The sequence below is a fragment of the Artemia franciscana genome, unplaced genomic scaffold, assembly GCF_032884065.1.
Source record: "Artemia franciscana unplaced genomic scaffold, ASM3288406v1 PGA_scaffold_32, whole genome shotgun sequence".
NCBI lineage: Eukaryota > Metazoa > Arthropoda > Branchiopoda > Anostraca > Artemiidae > Artemia > Artemia franciscana.
In genome coordinates this window covers 695001-716315 of record NW_027062665.1, presented here as the reverse complement: position 1 = coordinate 716315, position 21315 = coordinate 695001, and the positions used below count along the sequence as shown (strand labels likewise).

The following is a 21315-nucleotide window of genomic DNA, read 5'->3' as shown; positions in this document are numbered from 1 at the left end:
TGCAAGAGTTAGTTCCTTCCTCTTATGAGGTATTAAATACATTATTGAACATGTGATTACTGTTGGCAATTTTAACATAATACAACTTCGGTCCCTATTTATGTTCCTTCTAAAATGTAAAAAATGAGATCGTTTTTACTACCATACCAATTTCGATTCAAAGAGTAGAATTCGTGATGAAATGCTATAAATGTTTTGCATTTGATATAGTATGAAATGTTCTTCAAATGATCATCTTTTAATATAACTGTTCTTTAATATCGGCCTATTGGTCTAGGGGTTTGATTCCTGTAAGGGATGTGGGAGGTCCTGGGTTCAAATCCTGGATAACATGTAGCTTACTTATACTACCTATATAGGTGTCTGCCTTAAATTCCTTCTTTTTAAAATTGAATTAATTACTATGGGCTAGAGTTGGCTCTTTAGCATAGATCAGCTACCGCTGCAACCCGGATCTTCACTAGTATAATTCTCTATTGTAACTTACTAGGTTGCTAGCTACCGCTGCAACTCGGACTAGAATGGTTTACTGATGATGTTACTGCCACTAAAGCTGAGGCTACTACAATTAATTAATATTCAATTACTATGAACTAGCGTTCGTTCTTTATGATAATCTACTAAAAAAAAGTTTTTTTCAACTGAAAGTAAGGAGCAACATTAAAACTTAAAACGAACAGTAAGTATTACGTTTATTAGGGGGTTCCCTCCCTAGTCAATACCTCGCTCTTTACGCTAAAGTTTGAATTTTGTTTCACTCCTGTATGAATGACCCCTTAATTTAAGACGCCGTTTACCTAGAATAATAGCTATTTTGAAAGTAATAAAACAAATTTCATAATTTGTGTTCGTTTTAAGTTTTGATGTTACTCCTTACTTCCAGTTGAAAAACTTCTTTTTCTACTGAAAATGACAAAATGTAAAAATGAGCGTGGGATGGGACCTAGTTGCCCTCTATTCTTGATCACTTATATAGGGCACTAGAACTTTTAATTCCATTTGAATGAGCACTCCCGCGATATTCTAGGACCACTGGGTCGATACGATCACCCTGAAAAGAATAAACTTTCCTCTGGCAAAAATATAAAATTCCACATTCTTGCCAATAGGAGCTTGAAACCTCTTCAGTAAGGTCCTCTGATACGCTGAATCTGATAGTGTGATTTCATTAAGATTCTATGACAACCCACGATTATGATCATCATTCATTAAGCTTATACATAAAATTGCAGTCTTTTGTAAAAAGTGATTGTATTTTAAAAACTTTTTTTTTTAATTACAGAAGGAACTAGATTTAGCAGCGTCCTTTAAGATGAGCCATTAACAGCTCTCTATGATGTTCTCGTGCCCAGCTTTCTGAGTTGGAAAAAAAACGGAAAAAAGATTCCCTCGATGCAAAACATTGTAGTGGCAGCCATTTTTCTTGTTTTTTCAAACCAATATATTTTCCTTGTTATTCAATCCAAGGGACATTTAGTTTCCTATATAGGGGTATTGTGGACAAGGCGGTTCTAATGGTTACTTCTTCTTTTGCTCTGACTCTAGTGTTAGGAGTTATGTGCTATTTTGTTTTTTTACTATTGGACTTGATTGTCTCTTACTAGGTTGCTAGCTACCGCTGCGACCCGGATGAAACTAAGATAATTATAAGAAAACGGCAGCTATAGTGTCTACTGATGAGGCTGGCTAAAATCAGCTCCCACTGACTTTCTTTTCCGTATATGTTCAACACCTCCTCTAGAAAGAAAATAGTTCTTGGTTGAACACTAGAATGTGCTAAATGGCAACCATTAGTATCTTTTTTAATTGTGCCTTTTACCATTTTCGCATTTTATTCGTTTTTTCGCAGTGTAAAAACGTGCAACTAAAAACTATTATCATGATAAATATCAATTAAATAAAAAACAAAAGGGAAAACGACACAATATATATATCGTCATTACTTCCCAGAAACCTTTTACATTTAGAGGATTTAATTATGCAAATATATTCGTTTTGCGAAGAAAATTTTTTATAAATGGCAAATACTACTACTACACTACTACTAACAACTCACCGCAGCCCCAAGCTGCCTGAGGCCAACACAGCTACCCACGCTTCTCCTCCAGCCCAGTCTATTCAAAGCATTCCTCTTTACACCCTTCCAGGAAGTTCTCATTTCCTTTAAATCTTTCTTTATGACATCCCCCTACTCCAACCGCGGACGACCTGCTTTCTGTTTAGCCCTAGACGGCTGACCGAAAAGTACAATCTGGAGCAATCTGTCATCCTTCATCCGCTGAATGAGCTCTAGCCATCCCAACCTTTCTCTCATTAAAGCCGTAGAAAGCGGGATTGAACCACACTTTATTGGGTGATGACTAGAAAAAGTTGTCTTTTTTATTTCCAAGACTCAAGTTTTTTTTTAACTTAAAAATGAGGTTACAAATCTAGTACCATCAAGATTCAAGATTTTTATTTAAACTTCTGTACAACACACACAATATAAAAAAGGGTCAAGCCGGAGACACAAGGTCGATTGACAAAGACCCGGTATAACAATATAGCACACCTATTTGACAAAAAAAGAAATAAAAGAAAATGAATAAAATAAATATAAATAAATCCATGAATCACCAATAGACGGGGACCCACCCACAAAACAACCAACGCTTGACATAGTCACTTCTCGAATACCTTTTAAGTTTAGATGGTTTAAAGTACATTTGATTGTGGCAACTTGCACACTTGATCATGGAAATAAACGCCCTTTTCTATCAGATCTTTAGATTGAACCAGTTTGTTACAAAAAACTGCAACTATTGCAATAAGTAGAAACTACATAAAATGTACTGGCAACAGGTGGCTATAATTATAAAAATCACACTGGCTACTTAGGCCATAAAAATCGCAAATGAACTGGCTTTAGGTGGTGATAAAAATCACACAACCTTCTGATGAATAATTTTGAGAAAATAAATCAAGAAATCAACTAACTTGTCAAGAAAGGCAAAAAACATAAAAAAAATGTTTCATATCGTTATCTGTTCATTTCATTCATTTGTTCATTTCATTTCATTATCTGTTCAGGCTTCGAGAAAGGAGCGCACCAAGACATTTTTGCAGAAAATTAAACTGAAATTTGCAGGAAAGTCCAACCCTTATCCAAGGCATCTTCAGTTCAGTGCATCGTCAGATGGGTCAGAACCCAATGATTTGTAAGTTTTTCTTTCTTTTTATATCCTTCTTCTTTTTAACTACAATTATGAACCATCCTAGCAAAGCTCAATAGCATAATTTTTAAATATGTCAGAAATATTTCTTGGAAATGAAATAAAAAGAAGAAGTAGCAATTCATTTCTCTATAGAAGCAATTCTTTGGCGGGAAATATAATTTAATATGCTAAAACTAGTGTTTGATTCTTTGTAGTTGAATCTTTTTAACTACGCGGGTTAATAGCATAAATAACTGAAAAGCCTGTTTGGGATGACAGGATAAAAAAAAGATAGCATATGCTCTTTTGTGAGATCTTTTGAAGAAAAAATAGCTCATCTACCTCCTCCAAAATTTAGAGTCCCCTGAAATTACCTCCCCCTCCTTAAATAAGACAAAAATTTCCTGAATGTTTCAACTTTATCCCAAGCCGTAAGACAAAACAGGATGTACTTAGAAAACAGCGTATTAAAATCCTCACCTTATACTGAGTGACTTACTTGACTTAAGTCTCCTGCCGGGCACTGCTCGGCGTAGAGAGTGACGTCTGCCTCCTCCAGCCACTTCGGTCCATGGCGAGTATTTGCTCTTCGCCCTGTCTGATGTTTGCCATCGTCAAGAACTCGGACAGGCTGTCGGACCAACGTTTCTTCGGTCGGCCGTGATGTCGCTTCCAACCAACTTTGATAGGGTCGAAGTCATAGATCATCTTTGCGGGTAGATGTGGTAGCATTTGAAGCAGATGCCTGAACCATCGTAAGGTTCGCTCGGCTGCCTGAGTAGAAAACCAAGACTGCTTTGTGAGCTGCAGAAGCTTTTCATTGCTGACGAAGTCGGACCATCGTAGGTCTTCAATCCTCCTCAAGTTCTTTGCATGAAATACGTCTATTTTCTTGAGGGTTGCAGCTGATGCTTGCAATGTCTCAGCTCTGTAAAGCATCACAGAGCCGACTAGATCGTTGATGATCCGCAGTTCTGTTGTGCGACTGATGTTTGGTTTTCGCCAGAGGTGAATATTCAGTCTACCCATGACAGAAGATGCTTTAGATAATCTCGCCTGCAGCTTGGGGAGAAGTGAGCCATTTGAAGAAATTACGGAGCCCAGGTAGATGAAGTCTTTAACAACCTCGATGCTAGTGGTGCTGTCCAGGCTAACTGAAGAGTTAACAGCAGGAGAAGACGGGTCTATGGCCATAATTTTAGTTTTGTTCCAGTTTATATGCAGTCCTACTTTGGCGACCTCTTCTCGCAAAATTCGGAGCGCTTCCAGTAGCTGCTCCATGGAGTCCGCCAGAATGGCCAAGTCATCGGCGAAATCAACATCTGTGAAGGTATGATCTCCAAATTTGAGCCCAAAGCTGAGACGTGAGGTGGTTTTTGTCATAACGTAATCTATGATGACATTGAAGAGCTCTGGGGCCACTGCACATCCTTGGCGCACCCCTGTCATGATTTGAAAGAATGAGCTGCGCCGACCATTTACTTGTACACAGCTCTCCGTCCCATGGTGCAGCGCCTTGAGAAGTCTGCAATATTTCTCGGGTAGGTCCTTCAACTCTAGAATCCGCCAAAGAGCTTTTCGATCGACTGAGTCAAATGCAGCACGGAAGTCAACAAAGGCAATAAATTCTTTCTGTCGGAACTCTGTGGTCTTCTCTACTATTTGTCGAATCGTGAAAATCTGCTCGATGGTTGAACGATCCGACATAAAACCAGCTTGCTCCGGTCATCAGATTTTTCGAATGATGCTCCGACATCGATCCAGCAGGACCATTGAAAACAGTTTGCCAGGGACTGACAGTAGGGTTATTCCCCGGTAGTTGGAGCAGTCGCTTCTTGAGCCTTTTCTCTTCCATAAGGGGATGATGACACCCTTCCGCCAATCCTCGGGAATCATCTCTGTTTGCCAGATTGTAGAGGACAGGGTGTGTAGAAACAGGAGCATTTCAGGACCTCCATATTTTAGTAGCTCTGAGTTTAAGCCACAGATACCAGCAGCTTTATTATTCTTGAGTCTTTTTACTGCATGTCCAATTTCTGAGGGGCTAAAAGGCTCATCTGGAGGAAGATCTGTTCCAGGTCTTTGACTGCAAGGTTGGCTGGGACTATCATTAGGAGGCGCAGACGGACCAGTATTGTTGAGGAGCGAACAGAAGTGGTCCTTCCACTGCTCAAGACAAGAACCTTCGTCAGAAAGAAGTGCACCATCCCTGGACAGGACAGGACCCAAGGTGGGAGTTTTATTTTCAGTGTGATCTCGGAGATGCTTGAATAGGCTGCCCATATCTTTCTTTTTTGCACCTAGCTTAATTTCATTTGCGTTCCTTGCAACAAACTGGGTTCTATCCCGGTGAGTGAGCCTGTTCCGCACTCCATGGAGCCTTCGATATGTGGTCATGTCCCCAAGAAGTCTTGCCTTCCGTCTTTGCTCTATGACTTGCAGTGTTTCATTAGTTAGCCACGATTTCTATGGATAACTCCTCTTGCCAAGCACTAGTTGTGCTGCTTCGCTGGTCTGCAATTTAAAATGCTTCCAGAGATCTTCGCTGCTATTAAGTGAGCCAAGGGCCTCGAAGCGATTCGATATCTCGATACTGTACTTCTGGCGAGTATCTGGTTCCTTTAGTTTCCCAATATCTGCAGCGACAGGTTTTCTTTCCGATCGTTGTGCATGGAGGCGAAGCCGAAAATCGGCACACACAAGCCTATGGTCTGCGTTTCCAGGCTCTGCTGATCTGTAAGTTCAGCAGTTCTTCACCAATGATCTCTATCGTTTGGAAATAATGACGTAGTCAATCATCTTCTTTGTACGACCGTCATTGCTATACCACGTGTACTGATGAATAGTTTTGCGTTGGAAGTAGGTGTTTGCAATGTAAAGGTCGTGTGATGGGCACTGTTCAAGTAAGCGGAGCCCATTGTCGTTAAGTGGGTTGGGGGATACAGTTCCAACTGTGCCACACCATACACCTATATCATCGTGCACTGTCGCATTAAAGTCGCCAAGGAGAACAGTTATATCATGGGGGGGGGGGTTCTGTTGCAAGGCATCTGGACAAAGCAGAGTAGAAATCCTCCTTAGTCGCATCATCAGAATCGTTGGTCTGGGCATAGCATACAATGACAGCCATCTTGCCATGCTTGTGTCCAAAGCGGGCCTTCATTAATCTGTCAGATACTGCTTCGTGTAAAAGTAAGGCCTTTCTTGTTAGGCTATTTAGTGCAAGGCCAACACCATTCCTTCTCGAGCTTCCTCCAGACCAGAGCAATGAGTCACTGTTACCTATTCGCTCTTCTCCGCTTCCGGTAAGACGTGTTTCAAAAGACCTGCAATTGACACTTTGTTCTTGCGAAGTTCTTTAGAGAGTAGGTTCTTTGACGCAGGTGCATTCAGAGTCAAGACATTCCAGATGGCTATTCGTAGCCCACTTCGGTCCATAAGTTTTAGTCTGTCAGTCTTTCTGACGTCGTCAGCATGTGCATTGACGCGCGATGGTCGAGATCTTAAAAGGGAATCCGGGTCCGAGGCTATATTGTCACTTTTCGTAGCACTTAATTTTCGGGTGGAGGGTCGCTAGCCCAACCGACCCTAGGCCTAGAATCTGATTAGAGCTAGATTAAACCTAGGCACAGAGATTTCTGGGGTGGGCTCCACCCGCCACAAGAGGTTGCGGTCATCCTGATCGGAGTGTAGTTTGGGGAGAAACCCCATATCCAGAGGCACGTGGTCAGTAGACAGAGTCTGTCTCATTCCGGACGAACTCCATTCACCCATACTGAGTGCGTGCAATACATATAACAAGATTATAATCTCTTGCATTTCGACAAAAAAAACAATTATGCTCTATTTTGAGCATCCAAAAACCACCGGAGGATTCTAATTTCAGCTCTCTGGGGAAACTATACTCCGAATTATGTCATAGCTCCCGGAAAAGCTAATAACTGACTCCATCTCGTAGGAGCTACTAATACAAAGGAGATCACAAACATCTGATGGTTAGCGTTATGGTGTTAATAGTTACTATTAAGTAATCCTTCAAATTAGAATTTCCGGCAGTATTATTTTTTCTATTTGGAATACACTTTTAAGCTCGTTAATAAAAGCTAGTCTTGTCCAAAAATTCATTATACGTTTTTTGGAACACTTGATTTGAGATGTTTTGTCCAGATTAAATAAAAAAAAAGTTTAAAAAAAAATGAAAGTTAAGAGCAATATTAAAACTTAAAACGAACAGAAATTACTCCGTATGTGAAAGGGGCTTTTCCTTCTCAACGCACCGCTCTTTACGCTAAAGTTTGACTCTTTCTCTTAACTCTATTTTTAAAACAGTAAGAAACTTTGGCGTAAAGAGCGGGGCGTTGAGGAGGAAAGGCCCCTTTCATATACGGAGTAATTTCTGTTCGCTCTAAGTTTTAGTGTTGCTCCTTACTTTCATTTAAAGAACTTGTTGTTTTTTTATTTAATTTCTGGGCGTCTTTGAATTAATGCATGTTTTGATCTTGGCTCTCCGCACATAAATAACTAAAACGGAATTTGCATATTAATTAATTGCAATTAATCAGAAGATTTTGATAAAAACAGAGTGAGGAAGGAGGCCTAGTTGCCCTCTAATTTTTTGATTACTTAAAAAAGCAGCTAGAACTTTTAATTTTTTACAAACGTTTTCATTGGTAAAAAATATACGTAACTTACGAATTAACTTACTTAACGAACTTCTATTTTCGTATGTTTTTATTGCGTCGATATCCCGCTCTTTACACTAAAGCTTAAATTTTGTCCCAATTCCTTAAGTGTAAAAATACTTTAGCGTAAAGAGTGAGGTATAACGAGGAGGTAAACTCCTCATATGCGTAATAATTTTTGTTCATTTTAAGTTTTAATGCTGTTCCTTACTTTCAGTAGAACAAAGCTTTTCATATTTATTTTTTCATTGTTTTTCAAATGATGCTAGAAAATCCTGCCTCCCGTTCATTAGAATTCTCTTCCCCCATGAGAAGTTTCTCCGTGGAAATATCCTCCCACGTAATCCCCCCCCCCCATCAGCTCTCCCCCCCTTAAACCAAAAATTCCCCCTGAAAACGTCTGTACACTTCCCAGTAACCATTGCTATATGTAAACACAGGTCAAAGTTTGTAACTTGCAGCCCCTCCCACGGGGACTGCGGGGGAGTAAGTCGTCCCTAAAGACATAGTTATTAGGTTTTTCTTTTTCAGATCTTTTACATTATTTCCCCATATGGTTTATTTTATTTGATTCAGGCCTCTGTTTATGGGGCACCTGTAGGTGCCCCATGTGATGGCATCTACTTGCCATCTTTACTAAACATCTTTTTAGTTATAATAGGCTATAAAAATTCTCTTTGGATTGCTATTTGATTCAGATGTCAGTTTTTCTTTTTCAGAACTTTTACATTATTTCCCCATATGGTTTATTGCATTTGATTCAGGCCTCTGTTTATGGGGCACCTGTAGGTTGGGTCATCTCCCTGAAATCCTGAAATTTTTACGATCTTCCAATAATCTCGTATATTTTCATATAATTTTTATTCTTTTTTTGTGACATTAATAGCGATATCCATATCCTCTAGAATTGCTTTACTAAGTTGCCAATAAAGAGTGGAGGTAAATCAGGATGCCTAATTTAAACATACGGTGCCTCGAGCACTTTATCTGACTTTCCAAAGGCACTGAAATTTAGCCGAAGTTTTATCCTTTAAGTGCTGAAACTTTGGCTCATGTACCACTTGGGCTGCATTACAATATTTTACGGGTAAAATTTTTACAGAAAAAACTAAATGTATGTAAAACCTTTTATCATTTTGTTTCAATATTTATTATTCAGAGAAACATGTATTTTTAAAGTTTTGGCTTTTATGGCTCTAGCTTGATAACCTTGAACAATATTCTGATGTTTCAATATCAAAAGTTGCTATGATACTCCAGGCCGGGATTTCCCTTCTTTTTGTTAGCTTAACGTACACTTTATTCCCAAACTTTGACCTGAGAACCAAGGTTCAGACCAGAATTTCTTGGGGCACAACCCAAGTACTTTTAAGTACTTTTTGATCTAAGAAATACTTTCGGTGAATAAAACTCTGTGAAAGTAGCATTTTCCCGAAGGGTTCATCCAGAAAACCAATTCGCCAATATGCTTCCTATAAATGTATGCTATAATATATATAATATATATGAATATATGCTCCTATATCTCTGCTGCCACATTTGGTTGAAAGTGAAGGACATCGCTGTTGTAAAATGAGCAACTGGTCTTCTTTAATGAGAGAGAAAGCATTTATTATTAAACCAATACAGAATAGTAATAACAGCCACCCCGAGAAGTAAAAACTTATCCGAGGGGGTGGCAAAGATAAATTAGAAAATAATACAGGACAAAGAAAAAAAAAGTTATTTATAAAGCCAATAGTACGACCTAATCGGCACCACAAGCCTTCCAACTAAACAAATTCAACAATACTAATTAAATCATACCCCTAGAGGCCAGGACACACTACTGAATTATTTATTTACGTTTACATTATAATGAGATTAGTATCTAAAAATGATGTGGATTGGACTTCTTAACTTTTTTTAATTTTAAAAGAAACTGTAATGATTATTGTTTATTTAGGCCGAATCGTATTGGATCTTCTACAAGCAGTCCGGGAGCTGACTCTGATGGGGGAACTGAAACGGTTACTGATTTTGCCGATGAAGTTGCATCAAGAACTGTCATAACTCTTTCGGAAGAAACGGGCAGACAAATATTTTCCAAGAGGCCAAATGCTGTGAGAGAATTGGAATCCATTCTTGGACACTTGGAAAGTGGAAGCAGGTTTCTATTTTTGAATTAGTAAAATCAAAAAGCGTTTAACCGAAGAAAAAAAAAATCATCACACCCCCAGAGGAGTTAAACTAACAGAACATAAAATTCAAAATGCATGTTAGCTTTTACATATTCGTTAGCTACAGATAAATTAGCTGGGGAAAAGAAGATAATTGCAGATTGACTTAAGGAACAGTATTGGATTGATGGAGCTTAAAAATATATAGTGTATTTAGAGTATATAGTGTATTTCCAATTTTTTTTGTTTCTGGGAATTTTTCTTATTTAACTTTACATAATTGCCAAAAACTAAATGGAATTGAATATTTAGAACCTAATATTGTGTAATTTTTACATGCTACTACTACTAACAACTCACCCCAGCGTCAAGCCACCTAAGGCCACCACATCAACGCACACTCCTCCTCCATCCCAATCTATTCAAAGCCTCTGTCTTTACACTCTCTCAGGAAGTTTCCATTTCCCCTAAATCTTTCTTTGTGACATTCTCCCACCCCAAACATGGACGCTCTACTTTCATTTATCCCTAGACAGGGGGCCGAAAAGGACGATCTTTAGCAATCTGTCATCCTTCCTCCACAGAACGTACCTTAGCGATCTAAAGCCGCCCTAGAAAGCGGGAATGAACCACAATTTTCTTACAGCCTACTGTTTGAAACACGGTCGGTCAGTCGGGTACACAAAACAATCCATATGCAATGCCTCTGGAAAACATCTAGCAAATCTTGCAATCTTTTCGGAGCGCTCTGGACCTTATTTTACGATATTTGACATATGTAATACCAAACTAAACCTTCAGTGCCAAGGTCTTGTGAATTGATAGAGTATTGGTGATTCATGTGCCTCTGTTAAGGAGTAACACAAGCCACTCTGTCTCTCAGTTTGGGATCGAACCCACTAAAGGTAAAAATAAAATTCCTTGCTGAGAGCCCCTAACAAATGTAATTGGAAATCCAATAAGCTATTTTTCCGACAAGTATGACAAGAATATAGCCTTGCCCAGAAAGAAATTCAGATCAAGCTAGTCATCTGACTGTAACTTAAGTTAATGACCAGCTGAATGACTTCCATCAGGCCACCTAATAATTTACACCAATTAAAGAGGTATAACTTGGGCGTTTTTTCCGTATGGCAGAAAACCGACTCACCAGAACGGTACCAGAATGGCAGCCCGGAGGAACCCGATGAAGAGGAAGGCCGAAAAGCACACTTCATCGAACAGGTCGTCGGGACCTGCAGAAAATTGAAATAAAACTCTTACCCTAGTGGGAACCTATATAAGCAATTTATCGCAATTAATGGGCATGACTTGGGCGTGTCTTCCGTATTCGACTCCCCAGAACGGTACCGAAATTGCAGCCCGTAGGAACCCAACGAAGAGGAAGGCCGAAAAGCACACTTCATCGAACAGGTTGTCGGAACCTGCAGGATATTGAAACGAAATCGTGGGAAGATATATAAGCAGTTTACGCCAATTAAGAGGCATGACTTGGGCGTGTCTTCCGTATGGCGGAAAATCGACTCCCCAGAACGGTACCGAAGAAACCCGAAGAACAGGAAGGCAGAAAAACACACTTCACCGAACAGGTTGTCGGGACCTGCAGGATGTACAAACGAAACTCCTTCCCTAGTGGGAAGACATATAAGCCACGGCACGTGAGGGTAATGACTGGCTGGTCTTTTTGGATGCCCTGATAGTCTCTAGTGGCAAGTGTGGACCTAAGGTCTTACATGACTGCTACTGCTGCTAAAAACTCATTATAGCACCGAACTTCCTGAGGCCATTACAGTTGCGCACGCTCCTCTTGCAACCCAATTTATTTGAAACTTCACCCTCCCTAATGAATTTTTAGTATTATTAAAAGCTTTCTTATGATCCACACTTGACCATGTTTATTATCGTATCTACAAATATTCTAATTTGAGTTTCTGCCCTTATTTTCCTATTTTTCCTAGCTTTTTTCATCTGTGAAAAAGCGCACTGGGCCTCAACTTTTCCACTTTTACATTTTCAATGTGTTTCTCATCATTGATAATCCAACTCAGGCCAGTCAAGCCATCCACTTGACTGAGCTTCTCGGTACCCAGCGTCACCTATTCACCTTCATTGTTTACTAATTCAAGCCACTTAGTCTTCTTAAAGCTATTTCTCTAGCCATTCTTGTACCATGAATTCACAAAACTCGAAATATAAGTTTACAAGAATTTTGCCCTTCCGTTTGATTAAATGTTTTCCCATAGCCTGTCCCATGATTTTTAGGACAAGTTCCATAAAAACAGTCAAAATAAGTAGGGACTGGATACAACCATGCTTAACTCCTTTTTCACCACATAACCAGCCACTAGCCTAACTTTCTTACCCGCTGCAACACTGCTCCCTTATGTTGCACTATCGCGTTAATGTACTTACTTAGTATACAAAACATTAGTAGGACCTTCATCAAAACTCTTTATTTGGCTTAGGCAGACACATGCTCATAATCTGTAAGACTGATCCGAATCTGTCATAGCTTACTCACACAAGAAAGGATCCAAAAGTAATTGTGGTAACTGCACAACCTCTAGCAGTGTGGCTTACTTCCCATCCCTGTAGAATCCTCATGAAAATACTCCTAGATCGCATGGGAAATATGACAAGACATATAACACCCGAGAATCAAGCCTGGGCTTCCTTGGGACAGATCCACCGTACATCAAACTTATTTCTTCAAATAAATCATAGAAAATGATAGTAAATCCAATAAGTCAAAGAAGTATGCCAACTGCTCACGCTAGCATTCTTCGACTTCACGTGAGCATTTGACCTGGTTTGGTGAGATGGTACGATTTTTTTCTGATTTAAAATATATTATAAGGAGCATATACGAGAAGGCGAGAAGCATGTTGCAGACTAATGAAGTACATAATGAAACCTTTTCTACCTCTATAGATGTTCTTCAAGGATGCCTCTTCACCCACTCTCTTTTCCCTATTCCTAAATTTTGTGATGGCACTTATCCCTAATAACACCAGAGCAGTCCTAGGGTGATATCCATACGGCCTGTTTGTATATGCTAATGAGATTACTCGTCTGAATGAAAAAAATAAAAGCATGCCAAGCCAGTGCAACCACTATTGACGATGAAAATAGCTCCGGTGGTACCTGGCTTTGGTGGAATAGACGCAAGCGAGACCAAGTTGATGAGAGTAGTACGGCACACAGAGAGTGTATCTCCCTCACACCAAAGTCATTATTCAGGGTGAGGAAATCGAGTAATTTGATCAGAAAGTTTACCTGAGAAGTGTGCTGATATCCCCAAATAATATCTATCAAACAGTTCGTGGTAACGAACTGTAGTAAGGAGCGATCCGGCTCAATAGTAACCAAAACTCTAAAAAATTAAATTTTGATATCAATAGCTACATCAAAAGAATCGCATTTTAATGCTGATTTTAAATATATAAGTTTCATCAAGTTTAGTCTTACCCATCAAAAGTTACGAGCCTGGGAAAATTTGCCTTATTTAGGAAAATAGGGGGAACACCCCCTAAAAGTCGTAGGATCTTAACGAAAATGACACCATCAGATTCAGCGTATCAGAGAACCCTACTGTAGAAGTTTCAAGCTCCTATCTACAAAAATGTGGAATTTTGCATTTTTTGCCAGAAGACAAATCACGGGAGCGTGTTTATTTGTTTTTTTTTTTTTTTTGTTTTTTTTTTTTTCCCAGGGGTCATCGTATCGACCAAGTGGTCCTAGAATGTCGCAAGAGGGCTCATTCTAACGGAAATGAAAAGTTCTAGTGCCCTTTTTAAGTGACCAAAAATTTGGAGGGCATCTAGGCCCCCTCCCACGCTCATTTTTTTCCCAAAGTCAACGGATCAAAATTTTGAGATAGCCATTTTGTTCAGCATAGTCGAAAATCATAATAACTATGTATTTGGGGGTGACTTACTCCCCCACAGTTCCTGGGGGAGGGGCTGCAAGTTACAAACTTCAACCAGTTTTTACATATAATAATGGTTATTGGGAAGTGTACAGACGTTTTCAGGGGGATTTTTTTGGTTTTGGGGGTAGGGTTGAGGGAGGGGGCTATGTGGGAGGATCTTTCCTTGGAGAAATACGCCATGGGGGAAAAAATTCAATGAAAAGGGCGCAGGACGAATCTGGTCACGTTAGAAAAAAACGTCAAATTCAGAGCTTAATATACAATACTGGGTGTTCGGAGCCTCTCTATTATGGAGTATAATTTGAAAATAACATAACTATACGAGCGATAAAACATATATACCACAACCATAACTCAACTAACGAAAGAACTGCTAAGAGATAACACAACTATAAAGCGAAAACAGGGGAAAACTAACGGGAAAATAAACGAACTAAGAGGTGGAAGGGGCCCAGAGAAAAAATATAATCCTTTTTCAATTTTGAGCCTAACTTCCGCAAAGGAGTAATAATGTCAGAAGCCCCGAAATACCGAATTATTTTCTTTTCAAACAGTTCGTGGTAAAGAACTGTAGTAAGGGGCGACCCGGCTCAATAGTAAACGGAACTCTAAAAAACGGAATTTTGATGCTAAAAGATACATCAAAAGAATCGAATTTTCACGCTGATTCTAAATATATAAGTTCCAATTAATTTAGTCTTTGTCATCAAAAGTTACGAGCCTGAGAAAATTTGCCCTATTTTGGAAAAAAGGGGGAAACATCCCCTAAAAGTTATAGAATCTTAACGAAAATCACACTATCGCATTCGGCATATCAGAGAACTCTATAGCGAAAATTTCAAGCTCCTATCTAAAAAAATGTGGAATTTCATTTTTTTGCCAGAAGACAAATCACGGGTGCGTGTTTATTTGTTTGTTTGTTGTTGTTTTTTTCTTTTCCCCAGGGGTCATCGTATCGACCAGGTGGTCTTAGAGTGTCGCAAGAGGGCTCATTCTTACGGAAATGAAAAGTTCTAGTGCCCTTTTTAAGTGATAAAAAAATTGGAGGGCAGATAGGCCCCCTCCCACGCTAATTTTTTTCCAAAAGTCAACAGATTAAAATTTTAAGATAGCCATTTTGTTCCGCATAGTCGAAAACCATAATAACTATGTCTTTGGGAATGACTTACTCCCCCACAATTCCTGGGGGAGGGGCTGCAAGTTACAAACTTTGACCAGTGTTTACATATAGTAATGGTTATTGGGAAGTGTACAGACGTTTTAGCCAAAAAAAATTAATATACTAATTTCATTTCAATAATTTATGTGCGGAGAGCCAAAATCAAACATGCATTAATTCAAAAACGTTCAGAAATAAATAAAAAAAACTAGTTTTTTTAACTGAAAGTAAGGAGCGACATTAAAACTTAAAACGAACAGAAATTACTTCGTATATGAAAGAGGCTGCTTCCTCATCAACGCCCCGCTCTTTACGCTAAAGTTTTTTACTGTTTTAAAAAGAAGAGTTGAGAGAAAGAGTCAAACTTTAGCGTAAACAGCGGGGCGTTGATGAGGAAGCAGCCTCTTTCATATACGAAGTAATTTCTGTTCGTTTTAAGTTTTAATGTCGCTCCTTACTTTCAGTTAAAAAAACTAGTTTTTTTTATTTATAAAGATATAAAACGGAGCCTGTCTCTTGTCACTACTTACTGCACTCTATTTGGAAAAAGAAATTCCTTTACGACTTAACCATGCTGTGGCGATTCCGATGGCAAGGCATAAAGGACACATTGTTCCTAAAAGCCAGTGACAAACCCCTACTGGTAGTTTCAGAAACTAAATTACTCTGAAAACTTCCTGGAATCACTTATCTGGTTTGCAGATGTAACGAACGGCCCCTGTCCTTTATAAACACATGTCCTTGGACATATCCAGCGTATATCCCCAGGCCACATTCCGCAACACCCTCAAAAGGAACAAATAATGCCCCTTGCCCAAGAGGACGACCTCCCAAGCATTGGTGCAAAAAACTTTTCTGATCTCCTTTCTGAGTACTTGTAAGGATTGCGACAAGCAGGGAGCCATACCACAAATACTGTCATGATGCTGTTGAAAGTGAAGCCCCAATATGGCCAGATGTGAGGGTCAAGCATAAAGCTATGGGGTATTAAGACTAAATGGGTCTTGGGACTAGGTGGGTATTAAGATTGAAACAGATCTCAATGATTAATGTAAGAGTGAAAAGGATATGTGAGAGGATATTCTGACGAAATTTTAACTTCAATCACCTATCTTATAAAGGGGTTTGATTAAGTTCATAAGCTTTAATAATTAGGCTAATGAAACTAGCTTCTATTACCTTTGTCCTCCTACTTTCATAGAGCCTTAGGGGAGTTTCAGAAAGTAAAAAGAAACAACTATAAGCCCTGCTGGTTGCTCTTGCAGGAAGTCAGAAATTCCTTTCCTCTATTGCTGTGGAAGTGGAATATGATTGTGAAGAGGCGCAACTAAGACATTAACTATTAATTGGAGGGTTGAGATACAGTAAACTATTTCGTTAGATGTCGTAATTAATACGTATCTCATTCTCAAACCCCTGTAATGGGTTTTATTGGTCTCGTACCCTTGAAAAACAATAATAGGACTTGTATATGCCGTCTTTAATGACATCTGGTTGAATTTAACACCTCTCATCAGGTTTGGTTGAAATTTAATTGGCACTTTGGGTAGATCTTACGATTATAAAAATTTTATTAGCCAGAAAAACTGGAAGTCATCACTAACTTTCTACCAAATTTGGTTATAAAATCGGCCATTACTTATGGAATCGTTTTTTTTAAGCCGCTCCTTAGCACTTTACCACAAAAGCCACAGCATCAACTTTAGCTGACCACATATTCTGACGACAAGATTCAATTGGTACCCCCTTCGCCCTTACTGACAGGGTTAGAAATGACTCTGGAATCAAGACACCACAAGTGAGACACTCAATTTTAATACCTACCTAGCTCTATTTATGTCTGGAAACCCATTGTGGCTAAGGTAATTATGACAAGAATGAAGGATCCTCTCTTCTCAGCAAGGTAAGAACAGGTCTGGGCTTCAAAATTCACAAATAGTACACTTTCGTTAATCTCACTACGTTTCTCTGAGATCCGGAAATCCAGTGTGTTATGACAAGAAGTTAGGGTTTTCCATCATCTCCCCCCCCCCCCCCGCATGGATGAAATCTATTTGCTTTGATTAAACGAAGCTGAATTTTCTTTTAAAGTTTGTTTTAAATATAGTTAAATAAATAAACTTTAAATAAAGTTTATTTTAAAAAGTTTATTTAAAGTTTATGTCCCTAAAAATATTCTATCATACCAGCATGGAAAATGTTAAAAATCAGCTCAAAGAAAGTATCATTTGAGTAATTTGTCGGCTTTGGGGGTTCCATATGGTTCTACCCACTTTGATTGAAAACCATGCTCACAGGATACGTATTGTTTATGCTGCATGTACATTGAATAGACAGCGGTTTGCTTAACGATTGGTAAAAAAAAAATATTTTTCTCTATTTCAAACAAGCCTCTGTTACCTTTTCGAACTGTTGACACGTTTGAAAATATATCGTTGGAAAATATATCTTTTAATCTTCGAATTAAGTCTAAAACTTGAAATCTTATAAGATATTAGCATATGAGCAATGAAAGAAAAAAACTAAAATAAGATGACCCTTTCAGAGTAATGGTGAAAGGGTAACTCACCATCACGATGAAAGGGTAATATTACCCCATCGCCTTTACTCTGAAAAGGTCATCTTATTTTAGTTTTGTGTTTTGTTTTAAGGTTTGGTTTTTATATATTGTCGGTTTTATTCTGCACTGAGGACGGTCAAGCGGAGGTCTTAACCAAAATATTTGCATAATTTTTTAATTTCTTCACTGGCTGTTATTGTCCTCGTTTTCTTTCTTGTTTGCGATTTTATGTTTTATCATGATTAACCAGTGTGGTCTCAGAAATTATTGAATGTACTAATGGGAAGAATTCGAAGTTCCCCTCCCTTTCTCTCGCCCACCAAGGTAGGTTGAGCCCTTGTCAAAAAAGAAAAAAAAAACAGCTAGAGTATTAGTTACAACTTTTCATCATTTTTTGTTAATGGTTGACAACCCTCTCTGGTACATTTTCTGATTACAAGAATTTATTGCATTTATATACATCGGATTGGTTAAGAGCACATTTTATGCACTTGCTTTCACTTTCCTCAATCGTTTTACTGAGTTCTGACAACCCGTTACGGTAGATGTAGCGATGAAAGGATTTTAGGGACCTCTTTTCCCAATAGAGCTCAGAATGGGTTTGAATCTACAAAAGGAAGCTAGAACACTTTCTCTTACTTCTTTGAAGAGTAATTGATACCTGGTAGTGTGTGCTAAATTTGCCGTTGACAAGAATTTTAGAATTCACCCTTTTTCTATTCCTGAAAAGGTCGCATGTAGTCTGAATCTAGAACAGGCTTTAGAGGATTCATTTTTTTACGGAAAACCAATGAGTCCAACTAGACAAGTACTCTTACTTGCCACAAGGTCTAGTGGAGACCCTAAAACGTTTTTTTTATTAATTTGTTTTATGTCGGTTTAGGTAAACAAACTTTTATGTCGGTTTAGGTATGGATCTTTAAAAGTAGAGCTAAAACACTTACTCTTAGTTTTCACAAGTTTAGATGAAATCGGACAGCCTCTTCTGTTAGATGTCCTCAAGAATTTTGGGACACCTTTCCCTCTTTGGGCTCCCCCCGGACAAGACAAAACAACAATAAGACACTTTCTTTTGTTTCCTATCAAGTTTGGTTTAGATCTGACCACCCTTTTCGGTAATGTAATTTTGCTTGTGACAACATTAAAAAAAAAACTTTCTCCTGTCTTACCTATGGACTGAATCGCTACTGGATTTAATTCAGTCTGCTTCTGGGCCTAAGCAACCAATGCATACAAAGTTCAAAAAATGTTGGTCAAGATCCAAAATTTAAATGCAGCAACAAATTAAAACCGAAATTTGGGGTTGCAAATTCACATTTCCAAAAATTTTCTGGGAATCTAGAAGAGATACAACGTTTTCAATCATTAGACTCTAGAAGACAGTTACCTGTTTCGTATGTGTTTTATATTAAACTGTCCCTAAGTAGTTTATTTTTGGAGGTGGGAGCGTGTTGTTTTGCTTCTTGGATATACTTAATATGCTGAAAGAAAAGCATGTGGGAATTTACTAGAAATTTTGTAAAGTTTGGAGGATTATTGTCTTATTTCAGGATCCTCAAACAGGAACAAATTAGAAAAAAAGAGAGAAAATGTTGTTAGTCATCGGTTCAAAAAATCTACCCCTGTCAATTTTGGACAAAAGAATTTATTCTTGTTCTGATTATAAAAAGAAAAATAATATATTTTTTTAGATGATGGTTCGCCTCTGAGGTTGTTTGCCAAAGAACTGTGCCTGAAAATCCCTTTCCTGTCTCATCCGTCATTTGATAAGGATGAAGTTCCATCTTCTATGTTCGTGGATATAAGGAAAATGTTCGATACTATTTGTGCTTTGATTCTAACGGATAATTGTCTAATTATGACATAAGTCATCGGGCTAAATCAATATTATTGTTATATTTAATGGATAGAGTTCAGTGTTTTGATGGAGGCGATGTTGTATCAACGTCAAACCAGGTTGGAGTACGCCAAGGTTCAATTCTAGGGCCTTTGTTGTTTTGATATAAGTTAATTGCGTCAGTAATGCAGTTGAGGACCCAGGGCTGATTGTTCTCTTCGCTGATGACACGGCCTGTAACCTGTCTCTCTAAAAGATACATTGTAATTAGTATATTGTGTATCTATCATAAAAGAATCCTCTAACACTGCTCCTCCCCCGCCACTGTTTTGGAAAATGTTTCTAGAAATATTTATATTCTTATTCTAATTTACATAGAATGTTTTTTAATTTTTTTTTTTTACTTTGAAAGGCAATTGGAGCAGGACCTCGTTCAACACAAAAATTTGGATGGCCTTGTGACTCCTTTAGCCAATCGTAAACATGTGAAACTTCTAAATGAGCCTGTTCTAGAAACTTTGGCGGACCAAAAGGCTCAAATGATGAGGTTGAGGAACCTATTGAAGGTGCTTTTATATTTACAAAAATGTAGATATGAGAATAATAATGCTATAAACATACTCATAAAAAGACACTTTTCCTTTGCACCATTGTTTTTTTTTTTTTTTTAGTATTTGATTGATAATTAATTTTTTGGGGTGTGATATTCCTGAGTTCCCGGGGATCCTTAAGATGGCTGCAGAAAGGACACTTGCTCAGGTTTAAAAGTTTTTTGATGCATCTTTCAAGGGGAATTAAGAGTATTGTATTTTCATTTCGTATTTATTGGTGAATAAAACTCAGAATTCTGAACATGGTCGTGAAATAAAGAACTTTATCCCTGTGGTATAGCTTCTTGAAAAAATAAATCTATCAAAGATGAACAACACAGATGTTTCATAGTAATTAGAAAAAAGTCTAAAAAAAGAAAATGAAGTAAAGATATTGGGACAAGAGAGGAAAATCCGATAATAGATAATGGCGGGTTTGAGCAAAGAGAATGACCCTCGTATAAATAAAAGAAAATTCAATAAAACAAAACTAAAGTAATTCAAAAACATTGATTGCTTTTCAACTTCATACTTTGTTAAAACTCATTTTTATCGCTTATTTATTTTAAAACACCCTACTGTCGCCTCAGATTTCATATAATTGTTGATTGTTATAAATTTCAACAACATAGCAACAACAAATTTGAACCTCTTGGGTATAGCACCCAAATTCATCATTGAGCGGAATTGCTTCTTCTAAATTGCGAGCCCTTGCAGACATTTTATTGACTGCAAACTATTTCTGAAGTTTAGTAACGCCTTTAACTCCACATTGTATGACCCACATATGCAAGATTATTATCTGTTTAACTTTATATTTACAAAAACAGGCATCATAATCGTTACCATACAGGACCACATCCAGCATGGGTACTGGGTTTTTACCCCTCCCTTCTCTTCTATAGCAAAATACTTCTTTAACTCGTGAATTAATTGTAGATATACACATTAAAGACAATTTGTCATAAAAAATAAAGAAAAGTAAAAAAAAAATATATCTCTGACACTTAAAATTATTAATCTAAGGAGTCCCTTAAATTTTCAAGTAACTAAAAGTTGCGTGAACGCTGCATTTTAAAATAATAAGTGTATCGCGTTTTTATTTGGTAATTATTGTCCTTGTATTATGTTTAAGAATTTCTATTTGTTGTAATTGTTATTTTCCGTCTTTTCTTATGGACTATTCTTCGTTTGCCAGAGTAT

General features: G+C 38.0%; 1 protein-coding gene across 2 annotated transcripts in view; it reads left to right on the top strand.

Moving 5' to 3' along the window:
• The window catches only part of LOC136041636 (dystrophin-like), a 92217-nt gene that overhangs the window by 50447 nt on the left and 20455 nt on the right, over window positions 1-21315 (top strand). For both annotated transcript variants that reach the window (XR_010621075.1, XM_065726333.1), the window contains exons 8-10: window positions 3070-3197; window positions 9822-10025; window positions 19935-20088. Coding sequence is in view for 1 of the 2 variants with exons in the window: in XM_065726333.1 (XP_065582405.1) it covers window positions 3070-3197; window positions 9822-10025; window positions 19935-20088 (486 nt within the window). In the remaining variant the exon portion in view is untranslated. The remainder of the gene's footprint in view (window positions 1-3069; window positions 3198-9821; window positions 10026-19934; window positions 20089-21315) is intronic.